Source organism: Apteryx mantelli, chromosome 8 (assembly GCF_036417845.1).
Source record: "Apteryx mantelli isolate bAptMan1 chromosome 8, bAptMan1.hap1, whole genome shotgun sequence".
Classification (NCBI taxonomy): domain Eukaryota; kingdom Metazoa; phylum Chordata; class Aves; order Apterygiformes; family Apterygidae; genus Apteryx; species Apteryx mantelli.
Window position 1 is genome coordinate 9,471,137 of NC_089985.1, and position 19,167 is coordinate 9,490,303.

General features: G+C 41.2%; 1 protein-coding gene across 1 annotated transcript in view; it reads right to left on the reverse strand.

Moving 5' to 3' along the window:
* RC3H1 (ring finger and CCCH-type domains 1) overlaps positions 1-19,167 on the reverse strand; it is a 77,802-nt gene that overhangs the window by 18,274 nt on the left and 40,361 nt on the right. Inside the window, 10 exon segments of the mRNA XM_067300565.1 lie at positions 1,273-1,401; positions 2,000-2,170; positions 4,235-4,370; positions 4,511-4,601; positions 7,201-7,411; positions 10,735-10,905; positions 11,494-11,625; positions 12,701-13,086; positions 14,744-14,961; positions 15,272-15,553. Of these exon segments, the coding sequence (XP_067156666.1) occupies positions 1,273-1,401; positions 2,000-2,170; positions 4,235-4,370; positions 4,511-4,601; positions 7,201-7,411; positions 10,735-10,905; positions 11,494-11,625; positions 12,701-13,086; positions 14,744-14,961; positions 15,272-15,553 (1,927 nt within the window).

Below are 19,167 nucleotides of genomic sequence, written 5' to 3' on the forward strand. Positions count from 1 at the left end.
AAGTGATTACTGAGATTTCTCTGTTATTCTTATTTTTCATTATTTTCATTACATGAACAACATGGACTTGAGTATTTGTTGTTGTAGTGTCTCAAACAGTTGTGAATACACACAAACAGGTAAAGACATGCCTTGTACAAAGAACAGGTTTAGTATACTGCAGACGCTTACCAGAAAGAGAAGAAATAAGACAAGGAGAATCAAAACCAAACAAGATTTAAGAATGCTTTAGGGTTTTATATAAATTATGTTTTACTGAATATTTCAGTATATTCCATAAAAATCTACAGTACAATGCACGCACTCCAGAATATTTAAAATATCCAGATCATTTTTCTTAAAAAGATTTTTTAGAAACACTTGTTTATTTCATTACTTCTGGAGTTTCATATGGAAATTGCGAATGCACTGGTTTCTCCTCCAGAGGCCTTGGTCTAATGGCACAGAATGGAACTCATGGATTGGTTATAAAAAGAAAGTAAAGACTTCCTAAGCAGCTAAGAGGAATATATTTTCTAACTGACTTTCTCTGACTAAATATCCAAATTCAAAACCACTCCAATGAAGTTATCTTTCACTAAGCCAAGTTTACATCTGCAGCATTTGAGCTGTCCTGTCACAATATTAACCTGAGTATTGGCAGATGCTTGTAGGCATCCTACAATGGATGCGGTGCAGACTTCCAACATTCCCAGCCAACAGCTTATTTCAGTTTGCTTTCTCAAATGCAAGTTTAAACCCATCCCAACATCTACAGGACGAAAAGCCATTGCCTACAAATAAAAGTGAACTTTGTTCCAAAGCTCCATACCCTCCCAGGCAACATCCACATCAGTCATTAGCAGGGTGGAATCATTTTCCTCTCACATTTGAAACGTTACTTTTCTTTGAAACTACAACAGCAGACAACAATCTCTCTTCTGTTTGTTGTATTTCTTCTGTTCTTCCCTACTATCTAGCCAATGCTGGATGCTTAGACTTTTGGTCTGGCAACTATGACAGTTCTTCTGTTCCATTAATTAATGCACAGCCTCATTCCACTCCCCCACTCATCAACTGGATTTTATCCCTAATTCATGCTTGCACTATAAAAACTTGCTTTATGTAATCTTTTCCTAATAGATGCTTCCACAGAAGAAAATCTGAAGCAAGGGGTATCTTCTTTCCACAGATGAAAATGTGAAGCAGGGGGTATTGCTCATATGCCAGAGAGCCACCCTGATTTAATTATTCTTCAGTATGTGAAACAAGAAGGGAAGAACCATGAGGAACTCCTCAATGTTACCTGAATGTCAGTGCGAGGTCCTCAGCTGGAACCTTGCTTTGCGGTTCTAATTGTCCATTTTCTGTCTGTTTAGTGGTGCCCAGTTTGTTTTTTATATCCAGTGAAGACTGGCTCTCCTGTAGAGAAAAGGAAAGAAGAAAAATTCTTAGTACAGTGTTGAAGAATTTGGGACTTTGTTCTTTGAGACCAATGATGAAGGCCTGTAAATTGGAGTTACACAACATAGCCCACAAAAGCCATGAGACAAGAAAAGAGACTCAGTAAGATATGCTCATCCTCTCAGGATACAACATTTCCCAAAAGGAAGTTAAGCCAATGGTTCTTGTAACAACAAGCAGAGACCATAGACTGTAACAACACAGACTACTGAACACTGCCCCCAGAGAAAATGTTTTCTGCGTTAAAGCAATTTACACAATTCATGGCACAGTGACCTAGGAGACGACTCAGTTTTCAACAAACTCAGCATCACCTTTATTTTTAAAGGGCTATAAAATAACAGCAGAGTATTTTATAGTGGCTAGAATTCAAATTCTTCCTACAGAAGAATCAAGAAACTTCTCTGGAGGTTTTGATGAATAAAGCGGTGAAGAGGGAAACGGATGACCAGCTGTGGTCATCCAGCAGAGCGCCTTTTTGCCAGGGCGAGACGGCTGCAGCCAGCTACACAGCTCTCCACTCCACCTCTCTGCCTCCCAGCCCCATGGCACTCACCATGCTCAGCTCACGGGTTCTCTTCCCAATTTCCCTTTCCACCTGGTGTAGCTCCAAGCTCAGTTGTTCACTTGAGATCATCCCAGGCCACTTGGGAGGTGGGGGTGGGGGCTGTGGTTGGCCTGCCAGGGTAGTCGCCTCCCTCTGCAACAGCAGCCTGTTACTAACAGCCTAAATGCATAAAGCCAAGCACATACACAACTGAGCACACAACACCAAGCACAGAAAGGGCACTAAGCCATAAGTCTGGAGTATTGCCGATTTGCAAAACCAAGGCCTTCTCCCTCTTTGCTTAACAAGGTCCCAAATGAAATCATTTCCAATGCAACTGCAAATGTTTCTTTTGCATGCAACCAAAAGTCTTTTTAAATAATCAGTGTTAAATACCTTTTACTGTAACAAATTTGCATGGGTTTTCCCCATAGACCTCTCCCTTCTCAAAATTAAGGCAAAGTACATCAAAAACAACATTTTTTTTTGTGAGCTATTTGTTGAACAAAAGTTAATGGCAGATAAGCAAATCCACTGCCTGGAAATTAGAAAGAAAGAGTTTTACAGTAATAGAACTTATCAGATCTCTACAATACAGTTCAGTATCATTACAAATTGTAAGAGAGATGTGGACATCAATATGCAGCTCTCCACTGACCCAGATCAGGAAGCACAGGAACAGAGAGGCTCAAGTGACTACAGTTGCTTGCAAGTTGCCAAAGTTTGAGCATTAACCCTCAAACACGGATGGATTAAATTGGGCTTGCTGACAAGCTTATGGCTCTTTCTATCTGTCCCAAATGCTCTGTGAGATTATGGCCCCTGCAGCAGAGGTAAGAAGTCAGCTCAGCTCCTGACCTCATTCAGTTTACACATTTGGCATATTAAAGCAAACTAACATGAATTTAAGTTCATCAAAATACAGAAGGCTGTAACCCATGGCAGTTTAGGAACTCAATGTGTGAGTGCTTCAACCGTCTGTTATGGGAGCAGCAAACTTTGAGAGGGGCTGTGGTAATCACATCAGCCACTCCAGAAATCTGGTAATGTCTAGGAATTAGTCCCGTAAGTAAGAATAGGTAAGTTGTGCATCTAAACGCAGAGTGCACACTATCTGCTACTCCCCGCAGACAGAATGTCTGGCTGGTCTGCAAGTACCAATGCTTATTTGGTTGAGAAGAAACAAAAGAATATAATTCTTTATGCTCAAACTTTGGCTTATGCAATCACAACATCGTAAGAGCTAAATGAACAAAGCCTCCTGGATTTCAAGTATTTAGCTCTGGCTTTGAACACAAGAGCTAAATTCAAAGCTGCTGTTATTCAAAATAGCTGCTTAGCTTTAAGAGATCCAAATTATGCTTAATCAAGGTTCCAAACTCAGCTACGTGGGGTTTAACACTGACAACAATCACAGTGATAATAAGTAGGAGAGGCGGCCACTTTAGGGTTTTGAAACTTTCCAATACTCCTCCATTATGGCAAAGGCAGACATGCAAAATTTAAAACACAGTTTCTCCTCTTGTTCCCAAACAAGAACACAAGTTATGCTTCAAGTAACTATGAATGCATACTACTTGCAATTGCCGTTGCCATTTAAGAATTGTGAGCTCTTACGACAAATCTGCAATAACCCCTCCTTTATAACACAGGTTCTCAGGTAACCACAGCTTCAGTAGAAGCTGCTATTCACTATTTATAGCTATTCTTTCCGGGAAAACATTAATCTGAATAGTTGCCGAGGTAGTCAAGCTAAATATCTTTAATATCTACTTGCTTTATTCTTGTGGCTTGTGCTATTTAGGAAGAATGGGTACAACAACAAAGCCAAACATAACACAGATGAAGGCCTTAGCTTTGTGAACACAATATCAGACATTTTCAGAGGCAGTAAAGGCAAGATGAACAGATTTTATCTACCCCAAGAAAGTTTGCCTCTGAGTTTGTGGGTGAAAAGAGAGAGAGAGAGAGAGAGAGAGCAAGCAAGCAAGTACGAATGAGCACACAGTACAGATACAACCATGATGTTGGTTTGTTTAACTTGAAGTGCAGGGAAGTTTCTGCTGCTAAATACAGAGGTTTACACCTGTGCCATAGTCCTGATGCCCGGCATCACAGAATTAAGAGTTGTTACTGAATTTCATTACAATCATAGAAGAATCACCACCACATGAAAGGCGGCTTTGCTAGCTTCATCTCTCTCCCTACTATCTTTCACCACTCTTCCAAGACATTTGTACCAACCTCTAGTCCTCGCATTTGTGTCTGCTGGCTAATCTGATGGTCTACTTGCTGCAGCTCCATCCGCAGCTGCTGCTCCCGCTCAGCTGAGGGTAACTGTTTCCCATGACCAGCCACATCTGACATGGACAGTCTCTCCCTTTGGGATCAGAAAAGCAATCACGAGTAAAGACATTCCCCCAAAAGGTTTTGCTCAGTTTGGCAAAGAAGGAACTAGACAAGAAGAAAATCTAGAGAAAGGAAAAAAAAAAAAAAAAAAACACCTACAAACATTCCTACCTGTCATTGAAACGTCCCTGAGAAGGTATATTTTGATGAGGCGAGTATGGAGAGCCTCCCCAGCCACCATGAGTTCCATAAGGACTGTAGTCTGCCAGTGAACAGAGAGAAAATGATGTTGCAATGCTACAGAACTATCCTTTAAGTAATTCAAGCAACACACAGAACTGGACACACATTAAAGAGTAACCAGAAGGATCAGTTCTCTCCAGGAGTAAGGAAGTCTAGTGTTTCTTCTGCTGAAATGAAGAACACAAAAATACTACCTGCACGGGCAGTCTTATATACAGAATGCACAACTCTTCCTGCATGTACAAGAAGATTTGCTAGAGCATTACTCAGGGAAGAAAAAACAAACAAAAAAACGCAACCCCCAAAACAACAACAAAACAACCCACACAGCAGTGTCAGCATTTCCATAGTCAGTGAGTCTGTGAAGGAATCCAGGTATTCGGGTCAGTAGGGAAAAAATTCCAACCAGTATGAGAAAATAGCAATTATATTTATTACTTAGGACCCGAAAAGACTTGAGAATTGATTCATCAGTCTTCAAGGTAGCTAGTTAACCCCAATTTGAAGATTAAGCTCTCAGGGGAGACAGAATTCTTAAGGCCTAGAAAGCTGATGCCTGAATTAACCAAGACAGTGTTTGTTTTGTTTCCAACAATTAACTCCTGAAAAATCTAAGCAGTAGTTTTGAGGAATATAATTAGGTCTTTTCTTGAGAACCACAGAATCACAGAACAGTTGAGGTTGGAAGGGACCTCTGGAGATCATCTAGTCCAACCCCCCTGCACAAATAGTCATCTACAGCAGGTTGCCCAGGACCATGCCTGGTCGCGTTTTGAATATGCCCAAGGATGGAGACTCCACAACCTCTCCAGGCAACTGTTCCAATATTCAACCACCTTCACAGTTAAAAAAAAAAAAAAAAAAAAAAAAGTGTTTTCTTGTGTTCAGATGGAATTTCCTGTTGTTTCAGGTTGCATCCATCACCTTTCATCCTGTCACTGGGCACCACTGAGAAGAGTTTGGCTCTGTCTTCCTTACATCTTCCCATGAGATACTTATTGATAATGATAAGATCCCCCTGGAGCCTTCTCTTCTCCAGGCTAAATAGTCCCAGCTCTCTCAGCCTCTTGACATGACAGATGCTCCAAGCCCTTAATCATTTTTGTCAAAAATCTTAGTACAGACAAGGTAAACAACATCCATTACTCTCCACTCATCCACCAAGTCAGTCATCTCATTGTAGAAGGCTATGAGGTTGGTTAAGCATGATTTCCCCTTTGTAAATCCACGCTTACTATTCCTGTTCACCTTCTTGTCCTTCATGTGTCTGGAAATTGTTTCCAGGATTAGTTGCTCCATCACCTTCCCAGGGATTGAGGTGAGGCTAACTAGCTTGCAGGTCCTTGGATCCTTCTTCTTACCCTTCTCAAAGATAGGGGTGACATTTGCTTACTTCCAGTCCTCAGCAACCTCTCCCAATTGACATGCCCTTTCAAAAGATAATCAAGAGTGGCTTCACAGTGACATCAGCCAGTTCCCTAGGCACTTGCAGGGGCATCCCATCAGGGCCCACAGTCTTGCGTATGTCCAGTTTGTTTAAGTGTTCCCTGCCCTGATCATCCTCCTCCATTGAGGATGAGTCTTCATTGCTCCAGACTTTCCCTGTGGTCTCAGGGGCTTGGGATTCCTGGAGAATGATCCTACCAGTAAAGACTGAGGCGAAAAAGGCATCGAGTACCTTGACCTTTTCCATGTCCTTTGCCACCAGAACCTTGCTCCATTTAGCAGCAGACCCACATGTTCCCTAACCTCCTTTCTGTTGTTTATGTGCTTGTAGAAGCCTTTCTTGTTGACCTTCATGTCCCTCGCAGATTCAAATTCCAAGTAGGCTTTGGCTTTCCTAACCCTATCCCTGCATGCTTAGACAGTGTCTCTATATTCCTTCTGAGTCTTCTGTCCCTGTTTCCACCTCTTTGTATCCTTCCTTCTTATGTTTGAGTTTAGTCAGGAGCTCCTTGATCCACACAAGCCTCCTGCTGCCTTTGCTTGATTTCCTGCTTGTCAGGATGAACCATTCTTGAGCTCAGGGATGATCTTGAGTATCAATCAGCTTATTCAATACACCTCAAGAAAGAGACCAGCTTTTGGAATTAGATGCGCAGCCATACTACAGATGTGACTACTGTAGAAGATATTTCCAATAATTTCAAATTTATTGGCTTTGCTTGACAACAAACAAAACAATGGCTGCAATAAAACTGCAGGAACAACTACTTATAAACTATGAGTGCAGTACAGTACTTTCTGTTACAATTTTCTGCTATTTTATAGTTGAAAAAGCAGTAATTCTCTGGATTTTACTACAGTAAATTTAACAGAAGCCTTATCTCAGAGGGACTAGCAGAACAAACTTTTCCAGAGCAAAAAAAAATTAGCATCAACACATGCACAATATGAGCACAAACCTGTCTTTGGAACAGGAAGCAGTGGCAGCCCTTTTCTTGGGGCTTCTCAATCTCCCACAAGCCTACTTAAGAGTCATTTTGGTGGCATAGCATACATCTCATCTATATTTTTGATACAAGAAACAACTTTTTGCAGGGGCTTGCGCTATAATACTAAAGAAAACAACAACAACAACAACAACAACCTGCAACACCCAGGAACATGCATCATACCTGAAATGATAGATTTGGTGGAAGCTCCCTGAACTGCCATGGCCTGCATGGGACCAGAATTCTGGTACATCGCTTTGGAAGTACGAGAAATAGCCCCAAATCTTGACACAGTTGGTCGGTCTCCAAACGGAATGAGATCATCATCGCCAGTCTCTGCTGCTCTTCTCTGCATGTCTAATCGCTGGTCACGCATAGCTTTACTATCTACGTTCTAGACAAGAGAGGGAAAAGGCAATCAAGAGCTAAGTCAGGAGAGAGCAAAAACACACTTTTAGGATAAGCTGGTACCAATATAGATAGGTCTTTCTCGTGTGCCCTATTCCCTGCATCCTTCAACTAGTCTTCCTGCTCTGTAGTTCGTAAGTAACTCCACTGTTAGAGCCGAGTCTCTTTAATGGTCCACCTTAGTGAGATGGCTGCTGCTAGCACCACTGTGAAATAACACATGATTAACTGCTACCACACCAAGAGAAGGGAGCAGCAACTAAAAAGAAATTAGGACACAGAAATGTTAATGAAATAGAAGGGGAAAAGGAAAAAGGAAAGGAAAAAGGAAAAACTCTGGAATAAAGTCAAAGAGGAGATCAGTAGGCATCACTGAGGAACACATCCTCCTTCCAAAGTCCAAAGGCAATTCCTCTGAAACCTAGAAGTTAAGGCCCATATCATCTAACAGGCTGCAGATGACTCGCACGGGAAGTATTTAGTATAGCACTTAAGTTTAACATATCTAGTACATCTTTCCACAGTCAGATTTTTCTTTAAGCAGTAGTATAATTCATCCTGGTTTCCAGCTCAGCCTCAAACTCAGAAAGCTTAGAGAGTCAGCATATAAGCAGATGAGATGTTATCTCTCTGCTTCAAGAATCCTAAAACTGTAACTTATTGAGTTATAGTTATTACATTTTGCCACGAAGTCATAAAAGAAAAGAGGTGCACAGGAAACAAGCTTGAGTTAGCAAGCATAAGTCAATTTGGTTTAACTTACTTAGAAGAAACAGATTGTCATAGAGATTTTCATCTTAAAAGAGGAAAAAAAAAAAGGCTTTGTTAAAGTTAGGGAAGTCACTGCAGAAGTCATCTGGATTGAGGAACTTCAAAGTAGGAGTCAAATGGTTGTTCCCATGAATTAAAAAAAGAAATGCTTCCCCAAAAAGAAAAAGAAAAATCATAGAAAACGTTTCAGACAGAAATATAGGAATGATCATTATATACACACAAACACACAGGGTCTAGAAATAAACAGTGTCAATAACAAATGGCTACTGGCAACCAGTAACAAATTAATCAAATAGGAAAGCTATCTTATCCTTATTTGTCTGTCAGCAAATGTAACACTAAGAATTGCCAAAACTGAGTTACACTTTGCTAAAAGTCAAATAGTAGCAGAGAGTAAGGCATGACAAAAGAGAACAAGTGGGGCTACTACATAAAGAGCACTGGCTAAAGTTTTAAAAATAACTTGTGTATAGTCCAAATTAAAATAAAACTGTGCAAGTTTTCAGTAAGGATAATAATTGCTGGCAACAGAAGCAAGCTAAACAGGAATATAAGGAGGTGAAAATAGAAGTCACAGTTGAGCTGGAACCTAAACTCAAGAAATTTAACATGCTGAAGTTGAGACACACTGGAGAACATCTGCTTTGGAATTCTTAAAAAAGACAATGAAATTCACTGAGTGGCAGAGACAAAGTACAAAAATTGCAGTGTCGTTTGCATGAACATCAGGGTTATGCACTCTCAAATGATACTACTCTTATCCATAAGAAAAGGAATCTCACATGAACAATAGAAAGGATGAATGAATTCATTTGCCATCTGTGAAGAACGTCTCACGAGAATTTTTTCCTGGGAGGAGACAAAAACTGAATAACAGAGTTTTTGGTTTTTTTTTAAATCTGAAATATAGCTCTGGGGCAGAAGAATGCTTTGTTTAGCAATGAAAAAGGAGTTTTTTTTCTCCAGCTCCAAGGAAGGCATCTTCTGGGTACCGTATTACCTCTCCTAATTGAGTACCAGTTTCTTTTTACAGTTTTGTAGCAGCACGGAAGAAACACTTAAGACTTGTCTGTTGGTTCCCTAAATTCCTGGAGGTGCCACTTGGACAGCAATAGCCAATTCCATGTATAACCTCAACACTTTCTCAGGTTGGATGTGGCAGTGTTATTACTCAAGGCAAACACATTGTGTAGGACAGAGAGCAAATGGATAAATAAAACTGAACCACTTTCTAAAGCTGCAGATGAAATGCTTTTTCAGTCTTTTCTTGCTCTGCTTTTTCTGGGAAGAAGACTCCTTTTTGCTGCTATTTCATGCAGCTCCTTTGAGATTTGAAAGGAAAGTCATTTAGTGGACAGAAATCAATTGCATCCAATTCCAAAAAACAGAGGGGGGAAATGGGGAAGCCTGCCTGTGTGCAAAGAGGAGGAGAAGCTGGACAGAAAAATCCTGTGATTTAGTTAAGTGGTTGCAACAGGTGAGCACCTGTCCTAGTGGAAGAAGCAGAGTATGGAAGAATGAGAAGAATGAGTATGGAAGAACGAGAAAAGAAATCCACCTACACTCCCTCCGGCCCCCCCTCCGGGCTCTTTTCCTTTGCCAAAGAGATCACCATGACAGAGACAATGAAAAAAGAAAGCAGATAATACACTTCTGTGGATGGAAAGTGAAGGAGAAAAATAGAAGCATCTCCATAAAATCGTCCCTCACACAAAACAAAAGTTTCTCTAGAAGACTTTCATGCTCTTCTTCACGTTCTGAAAGAGCAAATAGAATAGTGGTGGTATTTCATAAGCATATTTATTTCTTTTACCTACATTTATGACTCCCAATAGCAATACCCTAGCAATCTCCTCTTTTTGTAAAATTGACCTAGCAAAAATGCAGCAGCATGAAATAAGAGCACTTCCAGACACTAAAAAGGAGTGCAGAAAGAAGAATCAGTCTAAGTATCATGTTACTGGGCACCTGTTATCATGCTTTTCTCAAAAGTTTCATGCAAGCTTTGAGTATTCTCATGATCATAAATTAAAAAAAAAAAACAAAAAAAAAAACCCCCTTCACATAAAAGCTAATCATGAAACACTTAACAGCAGTCACAATCACCATGAAAGTTAATCGCACAAACTTAAGCCAGTAATGGCATCTACCTCTGACAGGAGAAACTCCCCCCCACCCTCACACTGGAAGCAATAGATGGACATGTCTAATTAACAAGTTGCCAGTACAGAGTCATTTTTGGATTTCAAGTCTAAAGAAAATCATGGCAAAGTGTATCTTGCTGTCCATGGCTTTAGAGCAGAGTGGTTAGCATGCATCTATATCCAGAATTAAAAAAAAAGGCCACACAGATGTAGGAGTATTAGTAAGTTTGAAAGCAGAGCATTCTGTACACTTGCAAATGCCCCCCTTTGAGTGCAACACACTTTTGGGCTTAAATACAAGCACTACTGTCATCCTGGAGAGCAAATGAGAGTCCTTCCCAATCCCCACAAATATAAACTTTTCTTCTTTGCTCCCCTAATCCCTACGTACCGCCATCTCCACACTCCTTGCTGCCACAACATCTTTGGGTTTTGCATCTTTGGTTCCAATGTAGGAGCCGATGGTGTCACACGACCAGGGAGAGTACTGGCTATAGTCATTTCCTTTGTATTTCCCAGCTACCTTCAGGTCTTCGTCCAAGTACTGTACAAAAACAAAAATCTGGTTCTGTAAGTGAGGGGAAGAAGCAACTTTACAGCTACTATTTCTTAGTTCAACAGCAGCTAACTTGAAGAAAAACACCACCAGGATTTTTTTTTTTTTTTTTTAATTGGATACACCACCATCTGGAGTTGGGCCACAGCAAGCATAAAATGTGTGAAATTCTGATCACCTGGCTATACTCCCAGTGCTGACTGTTCACTTGGCCAGTATGAAAGTGATATTTCGACCTTGGTTGAAGAACTAAACCTCTATCAAGCTGTTACTTAATTCTAACCATATCAGGAGTAAATGAAGCAAAGTCCAGTGACTGAAAAGACTGAATATTTCCATTAATGGCTCAAACTAGCACTTAGTTGCACCAAAGCCAGATAACTTAAGACCAGCGGCAGATCAGAGAACCAACAGCCACTTGAGAGACTGCAGACTGCACTATAAGGGGCTTCCCCTGTAAGGGAGCACAAAATTTCCCTGAAGAATTGCCATCACTGCATGCTGTTCTAACTTTGTCACCTTCACCTATCAACACGTGCAAACTCTATTTTCTAACCACGCTAGCCAGTCAAAACTCTGTCAAAATATGCTTACCTCCTCTGAATGGAAAGGATGAGGCAAGGTTGGTGAAGGTGCAAAAGGAGGTGGAGAAATCACCTTCCTCTCCTCTAGCTGGGCCATGATCTCTTTTCTTCGACGGTGAAGTTCATCCAGGCTGGCATGAGGCTGAGATGAAGACAGCAATGTGTTACAAAGCCCCTGAAGTTAAAATCAATCAGTTTCATAGAGAAACTGCTCATATTCCTACACTGTCCAAAGGGTCAGTTCAAGAACTCCCCAAAGGCATGGAACATAATTTGCCCAAAATTGATTAGATACCCAACTAACCCAGTGTTTCTAACTTAAAAAACATTAGTTTTTTAACTCACAGGTAGCTTAACATGACTACATGTTCCAGCATGGCAAGTCCTCGTACCAGTCACACGAGGGCAATGGGGGTAGAACTCTACTGATCACAACCCAGTCTCAGTTAGTTTGAATATATTTCACCATATAATTAAACCTGTCACAAATATGTTAAACTCAAAACTGATGAGGTTATAAGCTAAATTAAAGAAATTAATTAAAAAAGCAAGCTTCCTAGGACTCAGCAATTTGATTCAAAGCCTTTAATCTGAACACCAGCTGTGTAAGTCTAACTATGCTACAGCACCCACTTCCAGCTGGTGATTTACTGAAGCAAATTTGGACTCTTCCATTATGACGACTCTCCAGTTGGCAATCTCAAAGTACAGAAAATTTGGAAGAGCAGAACTTCTTGTCCCTTTATCAAGGAATGCATATTGAAAAAAATATATGTATATATACACACACACACACATTTAGGTGCAGAGATGGTCAGTCAAGGATGGGCCACACAAGAATGCGCGTATTACCATTTGCACACACTATTTAATCTGCACTAGGAAGAGAATGGCCTTCTCCAGCAGTGGATGGTCTACTGTTGTTTGGAGAAGCCTGGGCCACGGAGACTTCTGAAGTGAATTATCACATTTCTCTACTTCGAGCAGTAGAGCTTGCTCTTTTACTAGCTAATGTCATTACAAATGCTGAGTTCACCAATAACTAAATTGCTTTCCAGTTTTTGATCAGCTCTGTCAAATGTACCTCTTCTTAAAGTTCATACCGTCAATTGCTCACAAAAACATCACCACCTTACTGCAGAAACATTCAATCTCCTCAAGTAATTTATATTTTCTCTCTCAAGAACAACTACAAAAGTACAATATGAAAACCGTACTCTGTGGCATGAAGGCCTGATCTGACTGAGATGTGGAGCCACCGGGCAATAACCCTCCATTTGCTGGTATCTGTCCCTGGATTCAGGTACGTAGGAGGGTACAGCTGCCTGCGGAATTTCGATAGGTACTGGGTTTCCTCGGACAATCTCCTCTTGCTGATATGGCTGGATGGGGGGATATACACGACGGCTGTCATAGTGTGGTGGGTATATGGGCTGTCCCATAGGAGGATACTGCTGCGGCTGCGTGTACTGCGGGCTCACCACACGATCCTGAAGGTAAGCTGGGTAATGGTCTAAATAAGGTGGACCAGGTTCAGGAGCTGACGGAGGAGGTCGGACAAAGCGAGACATGCACTGTGAAGACTGAGTAGGATAGTAAACTCCTGAAATTAAGCAAGAGTAAAAACAATAAACAAGATGCAGAAAGTGATTATGACAACTGTTCACAAGAGCGTGTTGTTTCAAGTATTCCAGTCTACAGGTATCATGAAAAGTTATCAATTACTTCACATTTATGGTTTGCCCTCATTGTCTAACTGATATTTCTACTGAAAAATTAACCAAAGCAAATCTTGAAGAAGCAGGAGGTGGATCTAAAGCCCAAGGAACACTGTTTAATTAACTAAACCAGATACTAAAAAGGAGCAAAGATTAGAATAGCTGGAGGACAAGAGGCAAGACTGAGCCTGCCACAAGTGCCAGAGAAGTACTGCTTTACTCTATTTCACTGGGATCATGCACAGGCCAAAGAGAATGACTATTTGGCCTATTTGCTATAGGCCAAAAGAGACAGACTTGCTAGCATACCATATGGGGGGGGGGGGGGGGGAAGGAAACAAACACCACACTAGGATGTCCCTTCAGATTGACACGAATGCTTTTGTCCAGACAAGACCTAAAAGAATAGGCAAGATTAGCCTATACATCTTTGTCCACGCAATTAAAACTCAGTTTTCCCCATTATACCAGGGCCACTGCCTGCATAAAGAAATGCGGATTCACGACAATCTATAGTTATCTAAAGATTTGTTCTACCTCTTGAACAGTAAAAAGAAGTTTCAGTACTGTGAAGCATCAAAGATTTCTAGAACCACACCTCCGAGGTACCTGGAGGTTTCAGTAATTTATCTATGATTTTTGGATAATCTGAAAACATGCATGGACATGTGCGCATTAGTAAGCGCATCAAATTTTGTGGATAACTCAGATCATCTTTTGCATACAAAAAAAAAAAAAAAAAAACAAATAAGAGGGTTTTTTTCTTCAGAATGTTTCAAAAAGTTTTTCTTCTCTAGAAGATTTTCTTCTCCTTTCCACTTCTTTCCCTTTCGCGTTAATTTCATTTTATTTCAGTTCTCTCCCCCATGTTATGCCACACGATATGAAGCATTCCCAATCTTTAAAGTCATACTTTTTCCTTTTAATCCCCCCTCAATATTTTCTCTCATTTGATCTCTTCTAACTTTTTCCCTTATTTCAGTTTTTATGCTGTTTTTTTCGTGCCCAACCCTTCTGTTTTAATCGTCTCTACCCATCACATACATGTGCAGACATTGCTGAAATACTCATACACTTCTCATTAAGGACATTAAGTACTTTTATCCCTCAAGCATAAACCCCTCTGCTGGTTAAGCATTATTTCCATTCTGAGTCAAATTGAATTAAGGGTTACCATTTACAATCTCCGATCTAGCCCACTTCTTGAAAGAATTAAAGAAGAAGGATTTACTACACTGGATGGGTACAAACCTCTAACACAAGTGAAAACAGAGTCCTCAGTCAAGACATAAAAAACCTGCCAGCAGGCAGCTCACAGTATCTGGCAGTAAGTGCACTGCATTATGGGCTAAAGCGTATCTGCCCAACATCCTGACATGCCAGTTTCCCATTTTATTACACAATCACCCCGTTAATGCCCATAGTCCAAGCGGTATGCAAGAAAACACCAATGTAAGGGCCTAAGTAAACACCAAGGTGGGAAGAAGGAACGTAACCACTGTGAGAACAAAGACAATACAGAGAGCTTGGCCTCAAACCTACCTTGCTGATAGGGTGCTGGCTCAAACGGTGTGGCAGCTCCTCTAGGATCTTGATAAAACATATCTGCTTGCGGAGTATTATACAACTGAGAACCTCGTGGTACCACTGGCAACTGCTTGGTGACAGACACTGAAGTCAGATCTGTTGGTGCCCGAGGGGGCACAGGATGAGGGTTCACTGGTAAGGCAGAAATAGAGCTCTTGGGGACAGAGTCCAGCCTAAAAAGTAGAAAGACAGCATTGCCTAATAAGACATGATGTAGTTGACTATAATTTTAAACACTGTTTTTTGTCTACATTCCACTTTTTGAAGACTTGCCTTCTCCAATTAAATAAACAAACCAGGAAGTCAAGCAGCTTAGCTTTAGTTTTCTATTCCACCATTTAATCACTACGAAACAAAAAACCCTGTTCCGTTTTCTTTCTAGAGTTTTATGTTTTAAAGTTTTTCTAGAGTTCTAGGTTTACTTCGTTTCTACTGCACATTTACACATGTGACACTATGAACGACAGTTAGGAAGACCCGTACAAGTCAGGAGGGGATCCAGGGGCACTGCTGCTCAGATGATCCATCTTCCCCGGCTTTAGAGCGGTTTCATAGCTGGAGTCAGTCCCTCGGGAAATAAGCTGCGTCACGGTGCTGCCAGTTGACACAATTCCATTTGGCAGAGCAGAGGTTTTCCTGCTGGGCAAGTCCACTCCCCCTTCATCCGAGAGGATAGCTCCTGAAGGCAGGCCCACCTCGTTCAGCTGGCCCAAGGAGGCACTCAGCGGTCTTCGGGGAACAAGACGCTTGTTCATTTTACGAAATCTTCAGAAAAAGAAATCATACACCAAAAATTGAAATAAAAAACTAAAAGAATTTTCATGATTTTTTTTAAACACAGATGCTACTGAAAGCTTCAAGCTTTAATTCAAGTTTCCTATAGATTTGTGAGAAATTTTTTGCTAATATTTGAATTGCTGATAAATGTTTCAATTAGAAGAACAAATATTTGTCACACTAAGGACGACTGTTAATGACAAAATACACCAAGAGGTCAGAGCTAAGCTTCCCACAGTAAATTTAAACCCTTATTTCCTGTACACATATGCACAACGGCTATAGGGAAGAAAAAACAAAACAAAAACGAAACACCAAAAAGAATCACAAACTGTACAACTCTATTTTATTCACAGACTAGACTAATGGCAGAAAAACTAAAAGGAGAGAAAAGAAGATGAACAGATTCCCTTTTGCACTACTAGTCCAATAATAAGCCATGTTTTTTGCACCATGCGATATCATCTTTTAAAACACAGGTTGTTGAGATTTAAGTACACATACCAATATGCACCTTATGCTATTTGCATTGTTTGATAAATTAAGTGATTTCAGAGATAAAAACTCCAAATACACTGTAGTCCCAGAAAAATCTAACCACCTCTGATAAAAGTCTGAGCAAACATGAGCCTCCTAACGTTCCACAAAAATCAGCTGACTGATGGTGTTGGACCAATGAAGAGAGCAAATTCCAGAGTTGAAGGTCCTCCACTAAACACCCTGCTGTTAGCCGAGATATCAAGACACAAGTGGGAGGGTGTATGCGTTAGTCTGAGTGCTCCCACTGTTTATATTGCAGATCGAGAGGCCGTTTCCTACGCAAGAGGACTTCTAAAGGGTTGAAGCCAACACTCCTAATCATACCGAATAAGCAAAGTGAGATGTTAACACAGAGGAGGAGGGTATACACATTATTGTAGGAAAAGAAAACGGGGTAGTTACACTATTACTACCACAATGTAGGGGCAAAAGGTTGTTCTTTTAAAGAAGTACAAGACTAATAGTCAGACAAATAAGTGTAATCTTGCTATACAGACCTGGGTTGTTCATCCTTAAGATGAACAGCACTGGAACAGGTTGCCCAGAGGGGTTGTGGAGTCTCCATCCTTGGAGATATTCAAAAGCTGTCTGGACAGGGTCCTGGGCAACCTGCTCCAAGTGACCCTGCTTGAGCAGGGAGCTTGGACTAGATGATCTCCAGAGGTGCCTTCTAACCTCAACTGTTCTGTGAAGAGTTTGTAGGTGAGAAGGATCAACCATCTTCCTTGAGCTATATTCCTAGCTTTTCATCAACACACCAATTTCCTACCTGGATTAAACTTCAGTCAAATAAACAAACTATAAATTCAAGCTACATAACGTTGAGAATGGACATCACTAGGAATGCTTTAATAGGGAGTAAACAAGAAGGGGTATTACCACAGCAGAAGCACTTCAGTAGGGACAGTCTACGGCTTTTGGAGTATGCCGCTCAGAAGTCGCTTTGGCACCTTGCAACAGCCACACGAGTCACAGATGTGCTTAGGGGGGACACAGGCTGCCAAGTGAAACACTTGGCTGCGAGCAGAAGGGGGCCCAAGAGCAGCTCCCAAAGGCTGAACTTTTGGTTCACTTTGGAATCTCACCAGTGCCCAAACCAGCCCGGTTTCTCCCTGCAAAGCAGCAGTAGGACACTGAGAAACCACTGCCACATTTTGCCTGCCAATTACTTCTGAACATCTCCCTCCCATCAGGTCTCTTAGGGTTGCAGTACCCGATGGCTACTGACCCTATGAGGACTTGCCCACAACCGGCAGGATGAGGAGGGCTGGCCATTCCTGCCTATTCATGTAGGACACAACAGTGTGCCCAAGAGACACACACACACACAAACACACATTCGACCAAAGGTGACAGAGTTAATATAGCATTCTTCACGGTAAAACGCTTAGAAAGAACAAAAGGTGCACAGTGCTACCCTCTGAATTCTTCTGAATAGCTTCATGAATGTTTGTGGCAGTCTCCAAGGGAGCAAAACAAAAATAATCTGAAAACCATAGTACTCATCCATGCACACTGGGTCTTTGTCCCTTACCAGGGGTGGAATTATCTACTATTTAAGCAAGTCTAAATTATAATTTGAAATCTAAGGCTATACCACATACTTGCCTATAACCTTCCTCACAAGCTTAAAGCTATATATAGGAACTAGAGTAGCAACAGCAATTTTCTGCAGAAGAAAAACTTCACTTAATATAGGCTAGCATGCATATTATTCATATTAAACACTTAAAAGGAGAACAACTAATGCAATATCTATTCAATTAAGCAGAGACAAAAGGTCCAGGGAAGAATCCGAACTCCAAAAGTTCTCCAACCGCCTACAGAAAGTGCTGCAACAGAGCAAACAGTCACCTCACTTCACCCCAAGACAAAGCCATTCCTAAGGCAGACAAACCAGTCTGGATAAAATAGGGCTCTTCCCCCAGCAAAGCTGATGAACAGTCCTCCTTGATACATACAGCTAGTTCAGAGGAGACATAACACTCCCCTTGCCAACCACCCAAAGCAGCACCACCAACCTGAATTTCAACAGCATGATGGGGGGGGGGGGAACCCACACCACACAACCCCGTTTCCACACAACACTAGTATCACAGTCCTATTCTCTGTCAGTGTCAATAGCTGCCTTTGTCATTCTAATACCACGTGCTCTGGTTTTTTTCTTCCCGTTTTTCCATACGGCTGAAGAACGGCCATATTTTTCCTTCAAGCTTTTAGATTTTTAAGGTGGCGGGGGGGGGGGGGGGGGGGAACGGGACGGGACTGCATGCCATTTCCAAATCTCTGGAGTTTTCCTCTGACTTAAACAAAGCCTCTTCCTTGGGAACAGTGAATAATTTTAGCCCAAACACAAGTTCACAAGTTATAAACTGTGTAAAATAAACTACATTAAAAAAAAAAAAAAACCACACTCTTAAATAATCCATTTTACTTTTTTGTAAAGCAAACCAACATTCAGAGTTGCAGAGTCTTGCTCTCCAGTAACCAGGTAGTGTCTCCAAATTTGTAGTATCTCTTGCTTATTTACTGCAGACTTCATACGACTGCCATTTTGTTACTCTGACAACAGCTTTAACTGCTTGTGAACTACTGCATGCATGACGGGCTGAACAGTTCCAAAGGCCAAACGTTGCAGAAAGAAAATCTGTTCTGCTCCAGTTTCTCGCTCTCCGGACAGTACAAGCAACACAGAAGACAAAGAGAACCCATAGACTTGGAAAGCTGCCAGCATCAGCCTCCTTCGCACATCTGACTACAAAGTCAAGACACGAAACCTGAATAAACGACCATAAATGGATGCAATCTAGCAGCACGTTTAACCCCACTTCGGAAATCAGAAACCCCCCTCGCCCTCAAAATCAAGTAACGCTTGTTGTGCAAATGTCAGACTCCCATAGCTGCATTACTGCTGGATAAAGCCAAGCTTATGCTGTCTACTCAAGAATGAACAGCTCCAAAACTTAGAAGATTGCTATTAAAAGTTTTTTTCATATTATTTCTTGCTAGTTTAAGAGCTGAGTCAGATATGTGCCTCCTCTCCCCATTCCTAGACATAGCTC